This window comes from Diabrotica undecimpunctata, chromosome 4, assembly GCF_040954645.1.
Source record: "Diabrotica undecimpunctata isolate CICGRU chromosome 4, icDiaUnde3, whole genome shotgun sequence".
In the NCBI taxonomy this organism is placed as follows: domain Eukaryota; kingdom Metazoa; phylum Arthropoda; class Insecta; order Coleoptera; family Chrysomelidae; genus Diabrotica; species Diabrotica undecimpunctata.
The window spans coordinates 146,499,852-146,518,937 of NC_092806.1; the positions used below are offsets into that span (position 1 = coordinate 146,499,852).

The 19,086-nt window shown below is 31.8% G+C and overlaps 2 protein-coding genes across 2 annotated transcripts in view; one reads left to right on the forward strand and one right to left on the reverse strand.

The window, feature by feature from the left end:
• Positions 1-369: 369 nt before the first annotated feature.
• LOC140438033 (uncharacterized) overlaps positions 370-19,086 on the reverse strand; it is a 46,671-nt gene continuing 27,954 nt past the window's right edge. Inside the window, exons 7-9 of the mRNA XM_072527748.1 lie at positions 6,492-6,737; positions 4,343-4,884; positions 370-952 (exon numbers count right to left, since the gene is read on the reverse strand). Of these exons, the coding sequence (XP_072383849.1) occupies positions 436-952; positions 4,343-4,884; positions 6,492-6,737 (1,305 nt within the window). The 3' untranslated portion in view covers positions 370-435. The remainder of the gene's footprint in view (positions 953-4,342; positions 4,885-6,491; positions 6,738-19,086) is intronic.
• On the forward strand, positions 13,858-17,742 carry LOC140438487 (uncharacterized). Its single transcript, XM_072528146.1, has 2 exons — positions 13,858-14,189; positions 14,811-17,742. The coding sequence occupies exon 2, from the start codon at positions 14,812-14,814 to the stop codon at positions 17,224-17,226; it is 2,415 nt and encodes an 804-aa protein (XP_072384247.1). The 5' UTR covers positions 13,858-14,189; position 14,811; the 3' UTR covers positions 17,227-17,742.

The following is a 19,086-nucleotide window of genomic DNA, read 5'->3' on the forward strand; positions in this document are numbered from 1 at the left end:
TAATTTAACAGCTCTAGTATCCAATAATATACCGATACAGGATCATTTCCCTTACTCTATCTTGGTACTGATACTGCTGTCTGACAGAGTAGGATATGTGAATGGAAACTTTGGTAATTAGGTGGGAGAATGGGTTTGGGACATAATTTCTCCCAGGTACCAGGAGATTGGGAGATAATTATGGCTGACGTGGGCAGGGTCGCATCCCTGAAGTAGATCTATTTTCAACCGGGAACGTAAAAGAGTATCTACCCGCTACCCTATTTGAGGTTAGTTCATTTAATTAAATATAAGATTAATTTTAACTCAAAATACTCCATTGGGCATATAAGGTACAAATTAAGACTATTACAAATAATTAATAATTACTATATTGTAAAAGTTTATTAAATTAAATATTTATAATAACTATAAAGCTAACATTTTAAGTAAATTCTACCAACCATCGTGATAAATCCTATCTATATATAATATATACTTGACAGGCACTAGATCATGTCTTCTTGTAAACATCTTATTAAATACTCTTCTAGATCTGTCTCTGTGGTCTTTAGAAAGGGGTCTGTTTGTAGTAAAGTAGACATTATCAATTTTACTTTCAACAGCTTCCATTAGTTCTTTTGTCTCAGATTGCTTGTATCCTTGTTGGCATGGTTTTACAGGCGGATCGGTGACTACAAAATTTCTTTCATTTTCTGATTCCAGTTTAGGAAGTGTTACTACTGTTGTACCAGGTTGCATGGTGATGTTGATCTCGTCTGGATTAAGCACTTTCTCCTTGTGTGATCCATATACAAAATTATCGTCTCGAACCTCTGATCTTTGAACCGGATTCTGGAATCTTCTTCTGAGATTGTAGGGTACTGTATGAGAAAGAGTTGAGTACACCGCTTGCTTTGATGATGTTGGGTGCAGATTATATCGAGGATTTTCGAAGTTTAGTGGTTGCGGTCTAAAAAAAATGAGAAAATAAAATACCTTGAAATAGTTCAGCCAAAGTAAAAATGAGGTATGATCTCCGGTTTTTTTAAAGACTTATTGATTTTTATAAATACCTTACACCCTATGCAGATGCTTATTGTTTTTAAGGGTATAAAATACCACTTAAAAAAAAAAAAGAAATAAAAGTGAAAAATAACTAATTTTTTGATAACATTTTAGGTATAGAATTAAGATTTTTGGATACTTGAATATACTATTTAAATTTATCATTTTTTAACCTTTTTTTTTACTTATTTCATCCCATATAAAGCACTTCCTGTTAATCTAGAATTGGAGAAAAATAATTTAATGACTTTTTATTACATCAATTATAATGAGTTGGCACCTTTTATCGTATTTAACACAAATATTTCATATTTCTAATTTTAAACCCGCATAATCATTCCTTTTTACGAAAAAAAAAGAAATGTAAAAATTATTTACTGGCTTACTTATACAATTTGATACCTTATTTATATTAAATCGATATCAATTTATCACGTTTAATTCAAATATTTCTTTACGATTTTTTCAACCCCTATCAATCACCCTTTATCACAAAATAATAAATAAAAAAATCCTTTAAGAATATATTTACACAAAAATTTAGAAAACATGAAAGGAAAATTATAATAAAAATTTTTTCTCATGTTTAATTGAAAGTAAAATAGGGTAAACCATACAGTTATTGGACAATTCAGAAAATTTCAACTAAAAATTCGTAATTTACATTGTTCTCTGCAGATTGAATTGAAATTTATACAAAACATAGTCTAAACAGTTTATTACAATATGGCTAAAAGGATTTAAAGAAAGTTTTAAATCTTTTTTGTCAATATATATTTATTAAAAATAGTTACAAAAATGATAGTTATTGGACAGTTTATTTAGTTACAGGACACTCAAAATTAGATATTGGATAATTGCTTTAACACAATAAAAAACTAGAAACAAATGAAAATTACAAGAAAAGCCAAAGATTTCTGTGCGGTATGGGGTACCTATAATATACAGTTGACACAATTAAATTTTGTAATTGCTTCTGTGCTCCTTTGTATGGAGAGAAAATTTCGTCAATGTCGTCATCCTCATTGTCTTGGTTACTGTTATTAGCATCGGAATCACTATCCTGCAGATTGAAGCAGTTGTGACATATAAATAGATCACCATCGTTAGGTATATGCTGTCTATGCTTAACAGGAATAAAACATTCGTGATAATAACGACTACAGTCATCGCATTTTAATTTATTCGGTTGAATATCATTTGAACAAATAGAACATTTGACTTTTTTGAACTCTTTTTGTTGCTACACTGGTTTTTGGTTAATTTTTCTTCTCTTTTCCGTTTCCTTTCTTGTTTTTGTTTTACGTGCTCTTCTTTTAACTCTTCCTTTTTTCGTAACATTTCTTGATATCGTGCAGATGTAATAGCAAAAGGAAGTCGTTCTGTGTTACGTTTATTTTTTCTTTCCGGTACAGTAGGAGAAGTTAAAACATTACCCGACAATTCGTGTTTAACAATAATTTTACTTGTAGAAGGTAAGTCATAAACATTAGTTTTATATTGTTGAATATGGATATCATTGGTACTACTACTCTCAGAAATATTTACATTTTCAATACCACTTTGTTCTGATGTTTTTATTTCAGAATTTTTAACTGGAGATGTGATAGCTATATTTTGAATAGTATTAATGTTTGTGTCTTTTTTTTTAGAACCACTGGATTGTCCGAATGTTTTGGATCATGTTCAAAAAAATTCCAAACTTTGAACAACAAATTCAAATTATCATCGCTAGGTAGATTATTCTTTGGATTTTCTGTTAAATTCTCTAAGCTATGAACTTTTTCAGGACCTAAGATATTTACAAAAGTATTATAGTTCATCTTGGGTTTCTTTTGATGATCTGAAATGATTAAATTTTTTACTACTTCTTTACCTAAACATTTTGTGTAGTCAATAGCATCTGCTTTAAATGGAAACAATCCGCAAACCTTGAAACCGTTTACTACTGTTTCAGTTTTACAGCTTTTTTTGTAGCTTGCTCCAATGTAGATATAGAAGCAAATACAGCCTTATTCACTACCCCTCCTGGATGCTATTCTTCCCATTCTTTAACTGACTGCCGCCAAGCTTCTTTTAGTGGACGGAAAATAGAAACGTCACATGGTTTTAAAATCCTTGTGGCGTTAGGATAAAGTGCAATTACTTCAATCTGCAGTTCATTACACAATAGACTTAATTGGTAACTTAAGTGACTCTTGTGCCCATCTACAAAAAGAATAAATGGAAGCTTAATATTATTTTCAATTAGGTGGGGGTAAAAAACATTCGCAATATATTGATAGAATGTCTCTGCCGTCATCCAACCATTATCGCTTCTGCCCACACTCCATTTAGGATTAATGCCTTTAGCAACTTTTTCTGGAATACGTTGATAACGATAAATAACCATAGGCACGCAAATTTTACCGTCTGCTAAAAACGTAAACATCACAGTGACGTTTACTTTTGAACAGCTTTTTTCAACATTATAAACATTTTTTGAACCTTTCATAGCAAATACTTTTCCAGTAGATGGACCTATTTGAAATCCTGACTCATCTCCATTAAAAATTATTGATGGATCAGTTAGAACTTCTTCTAGATGTTTTTCTTTAACATAGTTTTCAATATTTTTAAACCAGTTTTTGATGTCTCGTTCAGATACACAAGCGCTAGCTGCCTTAGGGACTATAAGTGCCTTTACTACACCCTTGTAATGAAAATACAATCTTACCTTAAAAATAACACGTAGTTTTGAAAAAAAAGTCAGAGCAGATGCTTAACACAATGCTTAAATGTCACTTCACTCACATAACCTAAAAATATTTATCGCCAAAATCACAGAGCCCGTTAACGGCAGAACATAGACATAAGAATGTACGTAATATAGAAACGAGTAGTGCCACCTAGTGAAATATACTCTTGTTAGCACTTGCAGAAATCTTATAATCGTAAGTCAATACTGTAATGTCCAATAACTGTCTCGTGTCCAATAACTGGCGTTTTACCCTATTTTATTTTACATGAAACCTTAAGTCACGTGATGGATATCTTGATTTTTATTGCCTAAACTGAATATTGTTAACTATGATGTGAACACTTTAAGGACAATGTTAACTTTGCAGCAAATGCCCGTTTTATTTTATAAATTTGTCGGGGATTTTGTCTACTTTGACGACTTCGACTTGTCATATAAAGAAATGACTAGAGTGCAAGAAATAAAGAAAATCTCAATTTTAATAAGAACTTGAGATTGTTAATTTTGATATGACATGCCCCATATAGCAACACAAACATTAAAAATTTGACTTACCTATAAAAGTTGTTAGTATAAGTAGTTGGCTGATAAAACTGGAAATGATTTTGTCCCAATTGGGTGGTCTTTTTCTCCCTAACTGTTTCATGACCATTGTTCTCCATTAAAATCGGTTTATTAAAATTGTATCCCAGTCCTTGAAAATTTGCATGGGGATTTATATTTCTTACAGGATTTGGATGCCATCTTCTCTCCTCCCTGTCTCTTTCTACCTGCCAGTCATCAATTTTTACATAGTTATTCGATCTATTTGATTTGTTTTTAGTTTTTGGTAACATCTTTTTAGGTTTGTTGATTAAGTTATTTATTTGATGTAAGTATTTATTATTGTTATCTGGAATTGTCTTTTTGGCTGGAGAAACTTGTTCTAGATGGATTTCATATACAGCTGGAACTTTTACTACTTGTACTATTTTGGAATACTCAGAGTTTTCATCAACATTGTGAATTATTTTTTGGATTTCCTTGAAGTTCATTACACTTTTTTTAGGTTCTTCCTGTTTTACTTCGCTCTTGAATGGAATGCTTCTGGATTCAAACTAAAAAAACAAAATTGGATGTGAATCATAAATATAAAAACAAAATTTACTCCAAACAAGAGAAAAAAATACAAAAGATATAGATAATAACGGATAAAGGCTATAACGGGATGGGATGGTAAAATCTGCACTCGGTTGGATTTTTATTTTGGGTTTGGGCACTTAAAAGTACATTTTTAGAAACCCCTTTAGCCAAATTTTTAGCTCACTAGGTGACCCCTATAGTACCCTATCGCAAAAAATAAAATTTTCCTGGCGATCCTTTGCTTTAAAAAATCTGGAAAATTCACAAATATACATTTTAATGCCCAAAAACCCTCTGATTTTTTTTCAGATTTTTTGATTTTTTTCAGATATTTTGGATCAAAACTGAGCTCAGGAAAAATATTTTAATTATCCTAAAAAAAATTTAGGTTATATAGGTAATGTTTGGTAAACTTAATTAATTAAATTAAATTAAAATAATTATTTTTTGTGTATTTTTTCTGTTCTTTTGAATGCTTGGATTAGATTTTTCATTTTCGCCCGGACAATTGTTAAAATTAAAAAAAAAACACTTTTTTGATATTTTTTATTTTTTTCCATGTTTGAAGCACATAACCTCATTTAAATGATAAATAACGATTTTTGTTCGAGTGGTGATTATGATTTAATGTTTTCTTGCCCAAAGATTTTGGCAAACTTCTAAATAATTATTTTTCTTGTGTTATTTCTATTCTTTTAAATGACGGGGTTTTTTTAGCATTGTTTTTTTCCAGCACTATCATCACTACTGTATTTAGCTTTCATAGTTGATAAATATTGTTCATTTGACATTTTCAAAATCACAATCACAATATATTCAAAGAACTTTCTTCTCGAAAGAATAAAGCTGTGGTAGTTGTAAAACTGGTCTAATAGGGATAAAGATAGCAGTGACAGCGGACAAAAGAAATACTTGGAGAATGTTGTTCGGGAATACTGTAGGGCCAATAAAAGGTCCCCTAATAAAACTTCTAGTAGCTCCATATGACCTTCGATATAAAGAAAGTCTATGACGGACATTTGATATTGACACGTTCTGAAGAAAAGTCCTTTAACATCACAAAGTACGTGAAGAAAAAACGAAGTGGAAACTTTCTAAGGCTAAAGAATTCTCTATATTTAAATGCGTGCTTAGTACCTTATAGGAACTAAAAGTTAATATATAAAGATGAAAATAAAGGACTAAGGTTGAAACACTGTGCAATTCTGGGGCCTAAGCCAGCCACCGATGACTATATGCTCGGTCTTCCTCACAGAAGACCAAAGATGAATCCGTAAGGATGAAATGAATGAAGATTCATTTAGACAATAATGTTAAGAGACTACATTTTAAAGTTGAATGAAACGACAAACAAAGGTCACACGATCAAATTTCGTGTGAGGTTAGCAGTAGAAAAGAAAAAATAAGAACACAAAGACTAAATAAAATTGGAAGGACATTGCTATCAAGAATAGGAAAGCATTTGTTGAAAAATTTTGAAAAAAAGGAACAATAACAAACTGAAAAAAGATGTTAATATTAAGGTAGGTATATTAAAAATGAGAAAAAATAACGAAAAAAATGTAAATATTTTGAACGTTACCATTTCTCCGTCTGGCTGAGGCACGGCTTGGAGAGGTCGCCCCACGACAACAGCTTCATTTCTTAGTAATCCAGTGATGTAGTTTGAAGAGTTAATCGTAGTTGTACTATTTGGCAAGTTTAAATTTTGATCTACTCCTACACCATATCCAGCTCCAATGTTAACATTAAACGAGTCATCGGTGCTTCTCTTTTTGTGAGTCTTTTTACCAACGACCACATTTTCTGGAGGTATGACTAAAAGTAACTGAAAAAAAAAAACTCTTATTTGCAAATGCTCCAGTGATAAACTAATCTACAAAATCTAAGGTATACTCTAAATGGTATACAAGATACAAGAAATAAGTGACCAGCTCATAGATGTATATCAAGTAATTACATTAATTTCTTGGGACCGTTTATAATAATCAAAATAGTTTTGTCTAGTTTGTAAGCGAATAAAGAGATTGGACATTATTGTAGTATGATTTTTGTGATAGTTAATTGATTTTATCGAATATGAAATCAACTTGTGATTTTAGACCAATCAAAAGTTAATAATTGCATTCATACTTAAATATTCAGTTATTGTGATGGACAATGAAGATTACCACTTCAGATTAGTTTAATCAACTATGCAATGGAAGAAAAATGAAATTGTAACGTTTTCCATCTTATTAATTCAATCTATATTATTGTGCCACCTGAAAAATCTATCAGCCTTTTCATCTGTCTCCGAGTCATCTGTATCACTAGGGGAAAGGGGGGAATGATGGCCACTGTGGTAATGGTAGCCATGAAATATTTTCATTTACGGCCTAATATTATTTCGCTTTTAATACCTGTTGCTCCATCTAACAGTGTTTCGTTCAAACTGTACCTAAAACAATGACGATGTTTTACCGGCAAAGAAGGAATTTTTGAAAATGCCATATTTTGTTGGAGTTGATGCATTAGTGCAAGATTTTTAAAGGTATATAGAAGTATGTAATTCAGTTTATTTAGCTGCATAATTGGTACCCATTTATTAAATTTTTAACGAAGTTTAAGACTATATAAAAAGTTCTTGCTCTAATTTAAGTGATTAATGATTATGAGTCGATCAGTATAAATATGTATTTTGGGGTTATAATAGCCACGCGCCTGGAGGTAATGCTGACCGGCCACTATTACCCTCAAATTGTATTTATATAATACAGAGTATTTCTTTATAAATTCTTATATTTCAGATACCTCAAGTTTACAAGAGAAAAAGTGGCAAAGCACGATGGAATGCTGAGCAACTTGCGCAGCAATAAATGCAGTAAATAATGACAGAAGCGTCCGTGAGGTTGCAAGAAGTTTTGCAATTCCCAGATCTACAATTCAACTACGACTAAAACGAAATGATACAACAGCTTCTTCTTTAGGTCGTAATTCTGTGTTTACCAAAGAAGAAGAAGAAGTTTTGACAAAGCAGGTCATAAAGTTATCAAAACATTTTTATGGGATAACTCCCACACAAATAAAAAAATGAGCCTATAAATTCGCCGAAGAAAAAAATTTACATCATCCATTTTCCAAAGAAAAAGTAATTGCTGGAAGAGACTGGCTTGATGGCTTTCTTAAAAGAAATCCAACTATTCGATTTGGAAAACCGGAGGCGACAAGTATTAACCGCATATCTGCTTTTAACAAAACTGAAGTAAACCTATTTTTCTCTAATTTAAAATCGATATTGGATAAATATAAATTTTCGGCATCCAAAATATATAATGCAGAAGAGACAGGCATAACAACCGTCCAAAACTCCGGAAAAATACTTGCTGAAAAGGGACAAAAGAGAGTTGGCTTTATTACAGCGCAGAAAGAGGTCAAACCATAACCATTATGTGCTGCATAAGTGCCTCAGGAACATATATTCCACTTTTGTTTATTTATGCCCGCAAAAGGATGAAACCAGAGTTAATGAAAAATGGCCACCTGGTGTAGTCTACTGCTGCTCGGATAATGGATGGATAAATGAGCAAATATTTCTCGAATGGCTCCAGCATTTTTACAGTGTTGTAAAACCTACAAAGGAGGATCCAGTTTTGTTAATCGTCAACAATCACAGTAGCCACTGTACATTAGACACATTTAATTTCTATAAAGAACGAGGAATTATTATGTTAACTATACCCCCGCACACATCAAATCGATTCCAACCGCTGGATGTAGCTTCTTGTTCATCGTTAAAATCAGCGTATAACATTGAATGTGGTAATTATTTTCGAAGTCATCCTCATGAGCGTATCACGACATTTGAAATAGCTGAAATATTTAAAAATTCATACGGTCGCGTAGCCACACCAGTCAAAGCCATTAAAGGTTTTGAGAATACAGGAATATTTCCATATAATCCTGAAAATTTTACCGATGAAGACTTTGTTCCAGGTGAATCATTCATACAAGAAAAAGATAAAAAGACACTAGACCAAGAGAAAAAAAGTGGATTAGATAAGGAGAAGAATAATAAGAATAAAAAGAATATACCAAGGCTGGCCTAGCTATTAACCTCGCGAAAACAGAGTACCTATCTACAACTGAAGAAGACATAGAAGATCTACAGATTGATGACAACGTAACAATCAAAGGAAAGGATAAATTGAAATACCTGGGGTTTATAATCACGAAAAAGGCAACAACAGAGGAAGAAATTACACAAAGATTAGGACAAACAAGAACAGCAATCCGACAACTTAACTCAGTATGGAGGGATAGACACCTAAATTTGAAGACAAAAACGCAGATTTATAAAACATTAGTGCGAAGTATTATGACATATGGGGCTGAAAATTGGATCATAAACAAGAAGGCCTGCGAAGATGCTGCAGAGTAACAAGAATGGATAGGAGAAGTAATGACGTAATAAAGCAAAGAACATCAATAGAATCAGACATACTAACATATATAGAACAAAAAAGACTAAAGTGGTATGAACATGTAAGAAGAACTAGCGACAGCAGATGGATAAAGAAAATAACCGAATGGAGCCCCATAGGAAGGAGGAAAAGAGGACGACCCCGAAAATCCTGGAGGAACGAAGTAGACGACGCCATGAGTAAAAGAGGACTAAACGATGGAGAATGCTAACACAGTTATGAATGAATCATTAATGTGATTACTAGTTCTTTAAAATCATAAATTCATATCAGTTCCTTATTGATAACTTGGTAGAATAGTAATAGATGAAATCAATAATAAAGGCGGTACTAATATTATGATCCCACCACGACTACTGTACTACTATTTTAATTCGTCAGTATAAAGACTTCGGAATTGGTTTGTTACTAATTGATTTTTAAGTACTTCCTTTTTATTTTTAGATTTGACAGAGAGAGATGGAAACGGTTGAGCGAGGGAAGGCGGTGAATACTGTAGAATCCCTAAATATATATAAGAATAATAAGGAAGTTAAGGGGAATAAAGAAAGTTCGACACATGACAAAAAGTTTGAAGTATCTTTTGTTGACATAATTCCACTACCAGGATGTTCAAAAGATGACTCAGTTGGAAATAAAAGATCCAACCAGAGAAGCAACAGGAAGCAACATTCCGAAAGAATGACATCAACACCAATGAAGTTACTTCTAGAAGAAAAACAGCGGAAGAAGGAAGAGCAAATGAGAAATAAAGCCAGCAAAGGAACCAAACGAAAAATAGGCATCGAAGAGTCCAGTCCTGCATGAATAGTTCCAAAAAGAAATTGTATAAGAACACAGAAGATCACAGAAGATATATCATTTGAAGATGAGGATGATGACCATGACCGCGATAGGGACGTTAACGAAGATATTTGCACAATTTATGGCGAATTCGGTAAAAACAGAGAACTCTGGATCCAATGCAGCATTTGCGGCAAATGGGCTTTGGGGTTTCTGCATTTAATTATTTTTTAAATAGGGGTAATTTAGGTCACTTAGTAAGTAGGCCACTTTTACCCCTCGGCAGCGAGTAAATATGGCACCAGCAGACGTCTGAAAAACCGTTTTAATTTTTTTTGTTCTGTTTAAAAATTTTTCGTAAATAGAGTTTGAAGTACTTGAAGTTTCTATTTACGTTAACAGTATAATTTTTAAAGCTATGTAACAGTATAAACAAATCAATATATCTTTCCCCTACGTGTCACTACCACGGCCAATCGGTTTTATGCATTTTGAGACATTTGTTAATCCCAGACAGGGCTGTTTTCGTATAAGTAGCCTTTGTTTTGATGTTGATGGTTAATATAGACATTCTTCACTTTTAGTTCCCTTACAGTCCTTGTCTGCTAACACAGTTATGAATCATTAATGTGATTACTAGTTCTTTAAAATCATAAATTCATATCAGTTCCTTATTGATAACTTGGTAGAATAGTAATAGATGAAATCAATAATAAAGGCGGTACTAATATTATGATCCCACCACGACTACTGTACTACTATTTTAATTCGTCAGTATAAAGACTTCGGAATTGGTTTGTTACTAATTGATTTTTAAGTACTTCCTTTTTATTTTTAGATTTGATTTGACATACTTTGTAAAAAAGGTACAACCTTATGATTCACCAAGAATTCATTGGATGTGAGCATTTTGAAGGTTTGGCCTCTACATTTTTTGTTTATTTTTAGTAGTTTAATTTATGAAGTAATAAATTCTTAGACAGAAGTAACGCATTAATCTTAATTTTTACCATTACTTGTCATTTTTAGTTTTAATTTGTGAAGTATAGATAAGATTGAGTGATAGAGTATATATATATATATATATATATATATATATATATATATATATATAAATATAGATATATGTATTATATAGATATTATACCATGCCACTCATCGTCACTCTCTCAAACAAAAGTTTTTCTAAGTCTACTTCTGATAATTTTTTAAAAGCTCTTGCAACGTTAATAGGTATGTTACATCCCTTCACAGAACAAGAAGAACCACTCGACTATAGCACAGTATATTGCATTCTTTTTAAGCAATATACTGTGACTATAGTAACATTTACAATATAATTTGGCGTGCCCCCAGAGTTTAAGATGTGTAAATTATAATGGAATGGTTGTCTTCCTATAACCACTATATTTCACCACTATATTATAGTGGTGAAATTGTCTTCCAATAAATTGACAACTTTACTTAAGTATGGGAAAAAATCGCAACAAGTGGAAGCTTGATCATATTATATTATTGATCATATTATTGACAGCAGAAGAAAGCCTATTGCAATTTCTGTTGACAGAATATGAGGAAGTATAACTAAAAACGGTAGTTTAGATTTTAATTCCCTCTAGGAAAGAAATACCCCAAACAATTAGTTGTCAGGGACGGAATCTATCCTCGTCAGATTTTAGGTACCTAGTTATTAAATAAACCGTAATATTTTACATATTTTTCGTTTTATTTTGTTTCACTACCTATATCTAATGTTCAGCTTTTGTTAACACTATCTATTAAACTTATATACAGATGATTTTGTATGCACACCGATGAAATTTAGCTTTTCATGAATACAGACATACATTATACATGCATTCGTCACACCAGTGTCGGTTCGTGGTAATTTAAAAATGGTGTTCAATTAAGGAATGTAATATAATATAATTATTATAGAAACGGTGACGCAGGTGAAAAATTTTTGGGGGCCTCGCTCCTTTTTTTGTTTTTCTGTTTTTGTGTTCAATTTATTGAGTTTATTCATTTTATTTATACAAAAAATCCATTCCCCGATTTTTGTCTTTTGCAGAAACATCGATAACACGAGCATTAATGTCTGCAATTGTGGAAATCAACTCCTTTTCTATGCTTAACATGGCAAGTGAATTTAATCTGTTCTGCTCATTGTATTTTTTAGTAAAGATTTAAAACTTTTCAACGTAGAAAAACAACGTTCACTTTCGACACTGGTCAATGAAATTGTACAGATCCTTTTTCTTAACATGACAGTTTCACTAAAATATTCGGCCCGGTTTCTATCTATAAGAAGTTCTAAGATTGCCAAAGCACTTCCAGCATGATGAAAATTTTTACTGCATTCTTCTTCTTGTAGTGCCGTCTCTACTAATGAAGGTTGGCTATAACCAATTGAAAATTCGTCTCTATCTTCTGCTTTTCTTAAGAGCATCTGTGTGTTTAAGTCGGTCCAGTCGCGAATGTTTTTCAGCCAGGATATTTGTCGTCTACCAGGACCCCTTTTTCCTTAGATTTTACCCTTCATAATCAGCTGCAACAACTCGTACTTATCATTTCTAAGTATGTGCCCCAAATATGCTGTCTTTCGCCTTTTAATGGTGGTCAAAAGTTCTCTCTCTTCCCATTCTGTGCAACACCATTTACTGCATTAATAACACATAATTCACTTAAGTTTTTTTCCTAAAAAAAGTGATAGGTTCGCGCAATGGTATCAAAATTATCGGTATGAAAGTCTTTTCATTTTCGTTGAACTTTCAGAAAAAAAGTTTTGAAGCCGAAAGATGTTCTGTAAAATGAAACCTATCTTTACCCTTATTTATCAGGATATCCCACACTTCTTTTGTTTGTACAGGATATGATACTGACTGAAGGCGCATCTTCGGTAGTGAAGGTGGATGATCTAAGTTACGAATGTTTTAAACAAAACTGTTTAAAAATCCGTTCATTTTAACGGCATACAAAGACCAAAAGTGAAATTCTTTAAAAATGATTTTTACAGTGGGGCATTATTTGAGCGAAAAATGTAAGCCAATAAATAAAACTTGCGTTATTTAAATATCCCAGTAACGCCTCTACTTGATTTACTGTGGTAAAATCTTTCCCCCTGCTCTCTAATATACTCTCTAGACAATTTTTTCAGAAGCTCTTTGTTTTCAAAAATTGTTCTGACAGTTCGTGTGTTAAAATTTCATCTTGTTGCTAGTGCTGTCGGAATCCTTTTTTTCACTATGTCGTCTAACATGCTAGTTATTTTTGCTGATCTTGCAAAAAAGGCGGAAATGCATGTAAATTGGTAAACAAGTTATCTACATTTGCATGAACACAAAACTTTTCTGCAATATTAAATTAAAATGATGTACATAACAATGTTCATAAAATCCGTAAGGAAAATCTTGTCTTATAATACTTTGAACGCCACCTTCCCTTCCTGAATTTACAGCTGCTTCATCATAGCTTTGACCCACTATCTGATTTACGGAAATATTAAGCAGTTCCAAGTCTTTTCTAATTTCTGTAGCTATGTCACTGGCACTATGTGAAACAGTTTCTAAAAATTTACAAAAACCTTCGTAAATTTGGCCATTTCGTTCATATCTTAAAATAATAGCAAGTTGCCAATGGGTAGAACTATCATATAATACGATTTCAAATGTAATAAATCTATGTAAACTAGAGAAAACTACATATCGTCGGCCTAATGCGTTAACCTGCTAAGTCCATTTTTTAGTCAATTTTACTTTTCGAGCTCGTCATAAAGTTGACGCGATTACCTACCTTATGGTAAAGGAATAAGGTCGATATCAATATTCAATTGGGTAGAAAAGCCGTGCACGAAAAACTGCGTTGTACCCAATAGCAAATCTACACATCGAAAACCTGCTTAATCCTCGTGGGACCTTAGTTGCGTACTGACAATGTTCCGCCGTGAACGTGGCTGTTGAAAGGTTGAAGTTTTTGAATGTTTTCATAAAATATTTAGTTGCAGAGTGTTAGTAAACGACAAAATTATAAACAAGGTAAGTCTGCTTTGTTCTATCTTTAACTTATTTGTTTATTCTGTCTTGTAATCAAGTGTTTTTAAATGCATTCAACTCATAACCTATATATTAAGGACTTGACAGGTTTACATATTATAATTTCCCGCTTAAAAAAGGATTTAGCAGTTGATCGATCAATTTTATATTTTATTTAATTTTTTCATGATACTGTTAATTAAAATTAATTAAATTTACAGCCGTACCTAAGTGGACAGACACGTTAGTAGAATGACCACAGGTGGCACTTTTACGGTAAAGACTCCTACTGGGTTTATTTTTATTTGCTTTTTTTTATTTTTTTGTATAATAAAATGTTTTTTGCATAAAATCGTTATGCTTTGTAAGCGCTTTTTTGCGTTTCTTTATGCTTTTAAATCCAAACTCTAGTTATGATTCAACCAATTTACACAAAATCTTAATAAATTAAATACCTAAACCTCTATATTATCACTCTATCTTTTTGCAAAATTCATAAGAACATCCGTGCAGTATTCTTTCAGCTTAACGAACAGACAAACTTTCTTTGCAATATTTTGTTACTTAATTTATTGAAAACACGAGATATGAATTGCACTATTTACAATTTTTCGTTGTTTTCAGGATGTCTCGAGGGAAAAAAATGATAGATATGGCTATAGGTCAAAAACCACAAACTCTAGGTTCAACGTCAAATTGTGACCCAAATACAGTAGTACACGTTTTAGAAGATGTTCAGTTACAGTATCAACAATTAGGGATGACACCAGAAATTGGTTCTTACATTCCTTACCCTAGCTGTACAAGCTCAGTTTATAATGTTGACATTACTCCAGTTACGAGTGAAAATAATTTTATTATAATACCGTCACAAATTGAAAAAGAATATATTCCTCCAGTTACTAGTGAAAGTAATTTGATTATACTACCGTCACAAATTGAAAAAGAATACATTACTCAAGTTGTGAGTGAAAATAATTTGATTATAATACCGTCACAAATTGAAAAAGATTTTCAAACCACTAATATTTTGATTTCAAAGGATATAAGTAGTTCAGCAATTCAATCAATTGAAAAAATAAGTCATGAACCAAGCCTATATTCACTTCAAGCTATTTCTAATACTCCAGATGAAACGCCAAGCGTTATAGACAATATGCACGCTCCGGATGAAAGCATACTACCTCTTGTTAATTCCAGTCATCAAGTTGTACCCAATTTACCTATATCAGATGACAGTGATACAGAACATAATAAACTTGTGCCTTATTCTGATTCTGACTCAGACTCGCTTTCTGAAATAAGAAAAAGTTATAAACGAAAGAAACGGTTTCAAGTCAATAAAAAAGATTGGTTTTCGGAAAAGAATAAAGACAGAAGAGAATGTGGTAAAAGCTATTTTGGAAGACAAAAGAAAGAAGACTACTATAATTACATGAAACCAAAAGAGGCTCGTTCCATCAAACCAAGATGCACTTGTAAAATCGGAAAGTACAGTACTTTAAAATGTGAAACCATCGACGAAAATTCAAGAAAGGATATTTTTAAACAATTTTGGAGTTTTACTTGGGGAGAAAAAAAAACCCTCGTCAACGAATGGGTAACCACTATTGAGACAATGCGACCACGAAATCGGAATACCAAAGAGATAACAAAGAGGGCTAATACATTTATTTATCATTTAAAAGTTAATAATGAAAAGGTTAAGGTATGTCGAACGATGTTTTTGAACACTTTAGATCTAGGAAGGTGGACTGTAAAATCCTGGAAAAAGGACTTCACAATGCAACCTCCTAGTATATTGAGGCGTCACAATCAACCATCTAAATCGGTGGTTTCGCAACCCAAACAATCATTATTTCAATTTTTGGATTCTCTTCCTGTAATGGAAGCGCATTATTGTCGAGCAACATCTCAAAAGTTATATTTATTGCCAGAATGGAAATCGAAAGAAAGTCTTTATCAGTTTTACGTTAACGATTGGTGCAAAAACCAAAATATAAAACCTCTTTCCATAGCCTTGTTTTCAAATGAATTTGAAGGCAAAAATTTTGCACTATTCAGACCTAAAAAAGACCAGTGCGAAAAATGCACCTGTTATAAAGTAGGGACAATTACAGAAGAACAACACAGAGACCATATTGAGAAAGTGAACCAGGCCAGAGAAGAAAAAGATAAAGACAAAAAGGGAGAAAACTATGTCTTTGCCGTTGATTTGCAGGCAGTGTTAATGGCACCTAAATCGAATGTTAGTACACTGTATTACAAGACTAAGCTACAAGTTCACAATCTTTGCTTTTTTAATTTAAAAAACAAAGAGGGCAATTGTTTTATTTGGAATGAAGTAGAAGGCGGACTCAATGCTGAAGAATTTGTTTCTATTTGGGTAGACTTTTTAGAAAACAATGTAATATCTAATATTGCTAAAGATAAAAATATAACAATTATACTTTATAGTGACGGGTGTACATACCAAAATCGAAATTGTATTTTATCCAATGCTCTTTTAAATATTGTATTAACGCATACAAATATTACTATTGAACAAAAATTTTTAGAAGTAGATCACACCCAAATGGAGGTGGATTCTATGCATTCCACGATAGAACGTCAGCTTAAAAATAAAATCATAAACATACCAGCTGAATACATTTCTATTGTTAAACATGCCCGAAAATTACCAGCCCCATATGTTGTAAAATATTTGGAACACACTTACTTTAAAAAATTTGAAAAAATACAATTTTTTAAAAGCATTCGTCCAGGAAGATCTAAAGGAGATCCTAAGGTGACCGACATTCGAGCTTTACGTTATGAAAGCAATGGATCCATTCTCTATAAAACTTTTTATAAGGATAAATGGCAACCTTTACCACAAAGAAGATCTTCACGATTTTATTCTTGTAAGACTAGTGATTTAACGCAATTGCACCAAAATCGACGTAAAATCACTCTCCGGAAGTTTGAAGACCTGCAGGAAATCAAAAAGACTCTTCCATCTGACTATCATAAATATTATGATGATTTACCTCATGAGTAGGTTATTGTGAAGAATTTAATTATTTTTAAAAGTTTAGTTTTTGTTTAAAAAATATGATTGTTTTGTTTCAAGAATTTTTTTATTTTATTTTTCTGTTAAATAAGTTGTCTCTTAATACGATGTTGGTTATTGTTTATAAAATAATCTATAATATTGTTTCATGTTTAAAGACTGATTTTGTTGTTAAACATTTGATAATAAATATTTTAATATAGACTGCATTTATCTGATTATTTAATTATAAACCTTAACTAAAAATCACATTAAAATGTCATTATGTTCATTGAAGTGTTATAACTGCTAAGTCCTTAATCAAATTTAAACCCCAAAACGAAAAACTGCCAAGTTATTATTTTTTGATTTTTTTTACACTGTACTTTAGGTACTCGAGCATTCAAACTTACAAAATGTCTAGAATCATCATAGGAACCAACGGTAATCTTAAAATCTTGATATGTAAAAAAGAAAAAGTATTATTCAGTTTTTTCTCCCTCCTGTAAACTATGCAAAAATGGACTTAGCAGGATAACAAATTAGGCCGACGATATGACATACATTCGATAGTACATAAAATCTTTTAAGGTTATGTTAAACAATATTTTAAATCATTTTATCTTTTTACACCGAAACAGCAAACTATATTAATTGGTTAATTTTTTTAATCACATTAACCATAAACCACACACACACACACATGTGTATGTAAGCATCTCCGTTGAACTTATGTAGAGCATGAAGTAAAATACACTCAAGCATATAACCAAGTAAATGTTTACCGAGGATTCACCGTTAACATCAAATAGCGTAAGATATGAATAAACACATTTTTTTTTGTAAAAGATTATCTTATTTGTAACTAAGAAAGTAAAGTGAAAACAAGTTTGATTATTTCATCAATTATCCATCTTTAGATGCATTTCATATGAAGGAAAGTTTCAGCTTCAAATAATTTAAGCCATTAAAATGTGATTATTTTAAACAATAAAAATGTAATGCCTAGTTTTATTGTGCAAAAGATATATCCGGTCTAAGAATGTAAATGATAAGTCTTTCTGACAATATTGGTATATGTAATACGACATTTTATTGGTAGAAATGAACTCAAAACGTATTGGAAAAATCAATAAAAGGAAGGGTAAGAACTAATGAAAACGTGGCGAACTAACAGGCTCGTATTGATTTTTAATTTCTCTTTTCTATAGTGTATTTTTATGTATGAGAGAGTAATAAAACAATAAATTACATATGCAAATCCCTAAACTGTTGATACGGGTGACTCAATGAAAAATAGATATTTGTCAACAAGTTTACAGAAGTATATAGGAAAACAATTTTAAATTGACTATGACCACCAGGTATAAAGGTTGGAGCAGAATAGAATACAATAGTTTTGAGGGTTACTAATCCCTAAATAAAGTTGCCAGTGTCGGAGTGATGGAGATTAACAGGTACTAATGAATTTGCAAGAAATGTAAGATGTTTATTTTATTGGTTATATATAACCAATAAAAGTTTAATAAGTACCTACCTATTTGCAAAATAAAGTTTAATTCTTTAGATAAAATAAAACGTTTTATTTTATCTGAAATGAGTGCATTCCACGAAGTAAGGGTTTCAACAATCAAACATTCAATTTTTTAATTCCAGGAATCTACGACAGTAATTGACTAGATAATTACCTTCTAAACTTATTCCACAGAAAATGTGATAGTGGATTTTTCCATTTTGTAGGAAGGTCCAAGTGGCGTATTCAAAATTCTTAACAGTTCACTAAAAGTAGGTACTTCAGTTGCAAGGTGCAGTTTATTGTGTATACTAGTGTTATGGAAAATTTGGAAGTGCCGTGTAAACGCCGAAAAA